At 49.6% G+C, this 8,222-nt stretch overlaps 1 protein-coding gene across 1 annotated transcript; it reads right to left on the bottom strand.

Annotated features, from left to right (window-relative positions):
- Window positions 1-6,289: 6,289 nt before the first annotated feature.
- On the bottom strand, window positions 6,290-7,905 carry CAVIN3 (caveolae associated protein 3). Its single transcript, XM_036325231.1, has 2 exons — window positions 7,452-7,905; window positions 6,290-6,904 (listed from the first exon to the last, which is right to left on the bottom strand). Exons 1-2 carry the CDS (start codon window positions 7,833-7,835, stop codon window positions 6,506-6,508), a joined length of 783 nt encoding a protein of 260 aa, XP_036181124.1. The 5' UTR covers window positions 7,836-7,905; the 3' UTR covers window positions 6,290-6,505.
- Between the last annotated feature and the right edge of the window lie 317 nt (window positions 7,906-8,222).

Raw genomic sequence — 8,222 nt, forward strand, 5'->3', positions numbered from 1 at the left:
GATTCCAAGAATTAATTTGTCCCCATCTGACACTGGCCTCCCATTTAAATTGATTCAACGACGGTTTCCCATGATGCCAGAATTTGTGATGACTATTAATAAATCACAAGGACAAACTCTAGACAGAGCAGGCATGTTCCCACCTGAACCCGTTTTTGCACATGGTCAGTTATATGTTGCTTTCTCTCAAGTTTGAAGAGCATGTGATGTTACAGCTAAAGTTCTAAGTACTTCATCACAAGGGAAATTAATCAAGCACTCTGAAAGTGTTTTCACTCTTAATGTGGTGTACAGGGAGATATTAGAATAAGTTTAATCACTTCATCAGTCATTATTTGCATCACTGTTGTTTTTATATCATGTTTTTGTTGTTTTCATATCATGTTTTTGTCGTTTTCATATCATGCCTCTGTTGTTATATCCTTTTGTTACTGTTTATTTATTAAGAAATTTATATATTATTTTCATATACATTTTACTAATTTTCTTTCATCTCTCACACTTCTATTATAGAGAAAGGGCAAATAGCAATATTAAAATATCTCTGCTAATTAATTCCCTTTTTTAAAAAAAATATATTTTATTGATTTTTTACAGAGAGGAAGGGAGAGGGATAGAGAGTTAGAAACATCAATGAGAGAGAAACATCAATCAGCTGCCTCCTGCACACTCCCCACTGGGGATGTGCCTGCAACCAACGTGCATGCCCTTGACCGGAATCGAACCTGGGACCCTTGAGTCCACAGGCCGATGCTCTATCCACTGAGCCAAACCGGTTAGGGCAATTAATTCCCTTTTGATGTGCACGAATTTTGTGCACCGGGCTACTAGTAATAAATAAAATGGATATGGGTAAACAAAAGCAATTCACAAAAGAATGGCTGAGATTTGAAAATATTTCACAAGGCCTGAGATTGAAAGAAAATTCCTAAATAAGGCAGTCCTGTGTATCCTACTCTAATTAGACTCCAAAGATATGCACATCATAGAAATAAATTTTGTTGTGTAGATATTGCTGAAAGGAGGCCAACTGCCACATGTTAGAAACTATAAAGACAGATTTTGACCTCAGTACAAAGGGAAGTTTCCTATCAGTCAATGTTGTCCAAAAATATAGTTGTCTGAGAGGTAGAGAGCTCCTGTTACGGGACTTTTTCCAGTGTAGGCCCGCTGAGGATAGGCAGCAGATGGTAGAGGAGGTGTAGGTGTGGGTAATGCAGGTAGATTCGATGGCTTTTGAGTTCTCTTCGTCACATGGATCCCCGGCACTTAACAAAGGAAGAAGTTTTCTACCAGGAATGTATATATCCTTACTCATGTAGTAGGAATAGCACAGCAGAAAATGGGCATAGAGATTGGATTATCCTGCCCATTGAATTCATCCTATTTCTACTATTCTATTTCCTTACACTTTAAAAAGCCCTGCCGAAACCAGTTTGGCTCAGTGGATAGAGCGTCGGCTTGTGGACTGAAAGGTTCCAGGTTCGATTCCGGTCAAGGGCATGTACCTGGGTTGCAGGCACATCCCCAGTGGGAGATGTGCAGGAGGCAGCTGATCGATGTTTCTCTCTCATCAATGTTTCTAGCTCTCTATCTCTCTCCCTTCCTCTCTGTAAAAAATCAATAAAATATATTAAAAAAAATAAAAAAAAATAAATAAATAAAAAGCCTTGCTTTGGCTTGTCATATTGCAGGATGGAATAAGTTCTGATTAGTTAACTAGATTATTCTAGGTCAGTTAGCAGTTAGATGTCTTAGGGAAATTAATTAATTTGGCTCTCAAGTTAATCCATGTTTTCTGAGTTTGATCATTACAGATCAGTCCCTCTCAGCCTAATCATGCTGGAAGGCATAATAAATCTGTGCATCTGGTCGGAGGAACTGAGAACCAATCTCTGCATATTGATAATTCACCAGTGTGCCTCCCCCTAATTAAAGCAGCCATATAAATGCCACATATCTGGATGACAAGTTGGTATTCTGAGTCAGTGATGGGGAAAATAAGACATTGGGGGGGGGGCGGGGGCCTAGCAATCTGACTCTGTGCCAGTAACCTAATGCACATTCTCGATAGCCTATAATTAAGTCACTGCCCCTTTCTCCACAGTCTGGTCTTGCAAGAACGGTTTACCTAAATACTCACATTTTACAGAGGCCAAAAACCATGAACAATACACAATGCCCAGAGGGGGTTATCAACACTGGCACTAGGCCAGGCCTTTAGGTGCGGTCTCACGGCCCCTGTCCCAACACACGGGGCTTTTTGCAAAACCGCGAAAGGTCTGGAAGTCCCATCCATATTTGGGGGGTCAAAGAAACCAAAGGGGTATAAAGGGAGAACTTCCTCCGTATTGGTTTGCTCAGGATTTGGAGGGAAACAGTCTTCCCTGAGTCACTGTACTAGTACATGTGGAGCATCTGAAAATAAATAAAAAGGGTTTTTCCTGTATCTCCGGTACTCCTGCGTATTTTTCGGTCGACTGGTAAATTCTGTAACATCAGTATCTCCACTCCCTCTAGTTCATAATCATACTAATAATAACCATAGCAGTAATGATAGAGAGTGCAATGTAACAAAGACAACTATTAAGAAATTACATTTTCAATGTGATTTGTATTATTTGCTGCTGTAGAAGTGTCAGGAAGGAATAAAAAGTATCATCCCACCTGGCCAGAGTGGCTCAGTTGGTTGATTGTTGCCCTAGGCCAGTGATGGCGAACCTTTTGAGTTGGGCGTGTCAGCATTTTGAAAAACCCTAACTTAACTCTGGTGTCGTGTCACATATAGAAATTTTTTGATATTTGCAACCATAGTAAAACAAAGACTTATATTTTTGATATTTATTTTATATATTTAAATGTCATTTAACAAAGAAAAATCAACCAAAAAAATGAGTTCATGTGTCACCTCTGACACGCGTGTCATAGGTTCGCCATCACTGCCCTAGGGACTGAAAGGTTGCGGGTTCAGGGCATGCATGGAGGGCAGGGGATCATGTTTCTCTCTCACATCAATTTCTCTCTCTCTCTCTCTCTCTCTCTCTCTCTCTCTCTCTCTCTCTCTCTCCCCCCCCCCCTTCCTCTCTCTAAGCATGTCCTCAGGTGAGGATTTTTAAAAAAGAAAGAAAAGTATATCCCTCCCACCCAAGTTAGCCAAGCCTTTAGGTTCCCAGTGGTCAGTCTCTGGTCCTTTGTGTGATTTCCAGTGAGCTATCAAGACATTTTATGTGAGAAATGTGCAGCACATTAATTTTGTATGTGGGTCGAAATCAGGTACTTGGCTGGATTTCCAAGGATTTAGAAAAAGAACAAGAATTTATTTTTTCCTTGAGGATGGAGAACCGAGCCTGCCCAGACAAGCCCTTCTATGATGGCAGGACCTGAAAGCAGTGGCTGCTGGGAAGCTGGTACAGTCTCTGACCTAGACTTGGAAGCCTGCAGGAGCCCTGAGTTTCTCCAGAGGGACCAGAGCTATTACAGAGCTGCCCTCCGTGGAAGGACCTCTGGTTCAGGACACAGAACCGGACAGGCAGGCCTCAGGGTTGGTAGACGAGGCATCAGCCAGGACACTGGTTCCCCAACAGCGGCATCATGTGGTCATAAGAAGCAATAGCAGAAGAGACATCCAAAGTGAGAGATGGGGAGAGGGTGCGATTATAAATCCCCAGTGTTCTCATGGGAAGCCCTCTTTCTCCTGATCATTATCTGTGTGTATCCTTCCTGTTTTCTTCAGATCCCATATCCAGAAGGTCCCTCTAGTTCATATGTTTACTCGTTTTTATCTGACTTGGACATTTACTTGTGTATTGCCTATCTCCCCCTACTAGGCCCACAAAGGCAGAGATCCTGTCTCTTACATGCCACTGTATCCCCAGCTCTTAAAATAGTGCCTGGCAGACACTCGGAATTCAGTAAATATTTGTGGAATGAGCGGGTGAATGAATTATACAGCTAAAATTAACTGCTTTCCAGGCACTGTGCTAGGCACTTATGTCCTGTAATGCTCACATCAGTCCAGTAGGGGTTACGCTTATCCCATTTTATAGATGAAGGAAGTGAGAAACTATTATTAGCCACTGAGCTCTACTGCCCCTCGCCACTCCTGTTTTCCATCCATCCCACTATTTACCTTTTTCCAAGAGCACTTCCTTAAACATCCTCCACTTTTCCTCCTTCAGGTTAGCTTGTGTCTCTTTCCTCTCAACATAACCTGTGTCTTTCACTGCACTTACATCATTCATCATCCTATATAATAAAAGCTTAATATGCTGTGTCTGGTCGTCTGGTTGGCCATTCAACCAATCAAAGTGTAATATGCTAACAATATGCTAAGGACACTCAACTGCTCCCTTTGACATGCACTGACCACCAGGGGGCAGACAGTCAACCAGTCGACCAGTAGCTATGACATGCACTGACCACCAGGGGGAAGACACTCCGACTGGTAGGTGAGCTTGCTGCTGGGGTCCCGCTGATTGGGACTGAGCGAGATGGGCCGGACACGCCCTGGAGCCCTCCCATGGTCCCTCCCTGGCTGGCCAACCTCCCTCATCCCTCCCTGCCCCCAGTTGTGCACCAGTGGGGTCCTTCAGCCTGGCTTGCACCCTCTTGCAATCCGGGACGCCTCGGGGGATGTCAGAGAGCTGGTTTCAGCCTGACCCCGCAGGCCAAGCAGAGGGACCCCACTGGTGCATGAATTCGTGCACCAGGCCTCTAGTAATTATGTTTGTATTTCCCTAAACTCTGAGGTCCTTGACAGACTCAGAAAGGGTTGTCATCTCGGTGTTCACAAGTCCTAGCATAGAGCCTGGAACACAGGTAGGTACTAGAAAACATTTTCATAGGCAAGGACTGAATGCATGAGTGGATGACCGTGCTCTCATCCCTAGCCAATCCCTCCTGCTTCTCAATTCTGTGAGATGTTCTTGCTTTATGAGGCCCTACTGGGTGCTAAGCATAGTATTTGGTGTGAGAAATACAGAAATGAATAAAACGGTCCCTACTGCAAAGGAACCACAGTCTAGAGGTGTGGGATTGGGAGAGAAATTGCCAATAATCAGGATTAGTGCAGGTAGCACTGAGGTGTGCAGGTGGTGCTGGGAGCAAGGAAGAGAAGCCCCTGGCCCTGAAACAGGGGTAGCTTGCTGAGTTTTGCAGGACAGTAGAGAGGAGAGTTAGAATATATTGCTTAGTGCAATTTAGTAGAATTAAGGGAAGTAGCAAGAGGTAAGGCTACAAAAAGGTTATATGAAGATACTGAAGGTGATGTTAAAGAGCTTGGACTTTAAGGTGATGGGGAGCCATTGAAGGGTCTGAATCAGGAGGGTGATGGGATCAGATTGGCAGTTCACATAATGTGAATGTCAGGTGAAAGGGAAGGCCTGAGATGGGACAGTGGCCGTGCGTAGTAAGAAAAGTGGACAGCCTGACCAGCGTGACTCAGTGGTTGAGTATCGACCTATGAACCAGGAGGTCATGGTTCGATACCTAGTCAGGGCATATGCACGGGTTGCAGGTTCGATCCCCAGTATGGGGCGTGCAGGAGGCAGCCGATCAATGATTCTCTCTCATTATTGATGTTTCTATCTCTCTCTCTCCCTCTCCCTTCCTCTCTGAAAGCAATAAAGGTATATTTTTTTAAAAAAAGAAAAGTGGACAGATTACAGAGGTCAAAGCAATAGGATGACTGTTTCCATTGGTAGAGGAGTGTGAGAGGGACTTGTCAGAGGACTGCCAGATTTCCTCGTGGATGATGGCACCATTCATTAGTAAAGAAAACACAAGAGGAGGAGCAATTTTGAACAATAGATAGGAAATGTCCAATAAATCACTGCAGAACTGAAATTGGGCTTACTTACACAGAAGAAGATAGGTTGAACACATTGAATTTGCAGTACTTTTCAGCTCAGGGCCGTGGTCTGGGAGGTATGTGGCTGGTAGAAGTGAATGTTAACTGAGGAGTACCCAGAATGAGAAGAGGGCTGAGAACAGAATCCTGGGAAACAACTCTTAGGAGGTGGTAGAGGAAGAAGCGACTAGGAGGAAAACCACAAGTTGGCATGTATTGAGAACCTACAGCGAGGGACGTACAGGACGTGTCCCCATGAGGAAAGCACCATAGGAGCAAGCGGCCAGCAGGATATTTGCATGTGCCCCTGGAGTGGAGCCTTGGATTCGGTGGAAACTAGAGAAATCATACAGCGATCTGAAACGGAAGCCACATTCCTGGTTCCCACGTTTGTCTTATTTCTTCCCCCCACCCCACCCACCCCTTCCCACGGAGTCTGGATTAGGTAGCATTGCTTTTATTGATGGTGAGTACAAGCAGGTGTAAGTGGCTGCTCCCAGGACCCAGGGTGCTGGACGGAAGGATCCCGGGAGGGTGGACCCAAGCTGGGCTGTGGATGCAGGATCCGCTCCTTATTTGGGCGTGAATGCTGCCTTCCAAGAGGAAGATTTATTTTGGGACTAAGCATAGGCACAGGGGAGGCAGGCGCACCAGCCATCAGGCCGCACTCTCTATTTGGAGCACGGCCAGCTGGGCAGCCCCAGGTCTCCCGGGATCTTGCTCGGTGTCCTGGGGAGGTTCTGGCTCCAGCTTGGACTCCAGCGCAGGCAGGGCTTCTTCGGGTTGGCCATTAGCGTTCCCGCCAGGCCCGAGGCGGGGAGGCTTGACAGGCGTGGGTGCTGCAGGGCCTTTTCTGCCGGAAAGGGCCCTTCGCAGGCTCTGGACCTTCTCTAACCCCGTGCGCCGCAGCCGCCGCGCCCTGGACTCCACGGGTTCCTCATCCGAGCTCTCCACAACTTCAGCCTCCAGCTGCTCTGGGCCGGGCTCAGACTGCTCCAGCGGGCCTAAGGGCTCCGGCGCCTTCTGGAAGGCTCTGGCTGGGATTTCAGCCTCCTCCTGCAGGTGATGGACACAGCACTGACCCTGGCAGCCCCCTGCCCCGCACCAGCCTGCACCTCACTCTTCAATTACAGCAAGGGGGCCCGCCCCACCCTCAGCCCCCGCTGCCCGAGTGGGAAAGAAAAGGCAGGCGTGGGAAAGCAGGGGGCGGGGCGAACTGCAGAAGTTTGTTCAATAGGTGGGACCCGCCTAGGGGCGCGAGAGGAGGGGGTGGCCGCAGGGGGAAGAACAGGAGGGGCTATGCGCTGTCGCGGGATGCACTTCCACCACCGTTATTTTCGATCAGGGATGGGGTGAGACTTGGAGCAAATTCCACGGACGTGTCCTGACCAGAGCTGGCCGGGTTTTGATTGGCCAGGCCGGTTCAGGCGGGGCGGAGTGGGGAGGGGCCGGGTGTGGGGAGCGGGTGAGGCTCTGGAAGTCTGTTCCCCCGGGCAGGGCCAGGAATGTGGGTGTGGTGGGCGGATGGGAGCGGGGAGCCCCCAGATGGTGGCCCGGAGGCGGGGAAAAGGCCCCGGATTGGGGGACGCCCGAGGTCACTGACCTTGAAGAGCAGGACGTGGAGCTTCCCGCGCGCCACCAGCAGCCCGTGGTTGGCCTCCAGCCGCTGCACCTGGGCGGCCCGGTGCACGGCGCGCTCCTGGGCGGCATCGGCGTGCGAGCCCACGCGCTCCGCCTTGGCCAGCAGCTGCGCCAGCTTGTTGCTGGTGGTGTCGTGGCTGCGGCTCAGCGCGCCCAAGCCGCTCTGGATGCGGCCCACCGAGCCGGCCAGGCCGCCCTGCCTCTGCGCCAGGCCCCCCTGCCGCTCCCGCAGCGTCTCCAGCATGGTGGCCAGCTTCTCCAGCAGGGTCACCACGGTCACGGCGTGCACCGGGCCCTCCGCCGGCGCTCGGGGCGCCGACCCCGGGTCCAGCGCGCTCTCCCCCATGATCCCCGGCCTGCTCTCCCTGCGACCGCCGACTGAGCTCTGGGCTGGGGCCGCCTTTCCCCGGCTCCTCCCCAGCTCCAGCCGTGACTCAGGCAGGCGGAGTTGGCCTCCTCGGGCGGCAGGAGGGAGGGCGAGGGGCGGGATGTCGGCCGGCGGGCGGCGGGGTCCCCAGGAAGCGTTCCCCCTTCTGCTGCCCCGCCCCGGGACCCGCAGGGAAGCAGGTTGGCCCAGTCTCAACCCCACATCATCCCGCAAACTCACTCTGAGTTTGACTTTTTCTCGGCCCCAATTCCCTGGTGTGCCTCTTTCGGGAACATACTCTCCACCAGAAAGGGCGAGCCATGGAAAATGTTGTTGTCCGCTTCGGGTGGGCAGAGAAACTACAGT

The sequence above is a fragment of the Myotis myotis genome, unplaced genomic scaffold (genome assembly GCF_014108235.1).
Source record: "Myotis myotis isolate mMyoMyo1 unplaced genomic scaffold, mMyoMyo1.p scaffold_m19_p_10, whole genome shotgun sequence".
In the NCBI taxonomy this organism is placed as follows: domain Eukaryota; kingdom Metazoa; phylum Chordata; class Mammalia; order Chiroptera; family Vespertilionidae; genus Myotis; species Myotis myotis.

Excerpts from the sequence above, each read along its gene's own strand:
- CAVIN3 (XM_036325231.1), bottom strand. The coding sequence starts at position 7,835 with ATGGGGGAGAGCGCGCTGGACCCGGGGTCGGCGCCCCGAGCGCCGGCG. Across the intron at positions 6,905-7,451 it reads TCCACGTCCTGCTCTTCAAG|GAGGAGGCTGAAATCCCAGC; the intron begins GTCAGTGACCTC and ends CATCACCTGCAG.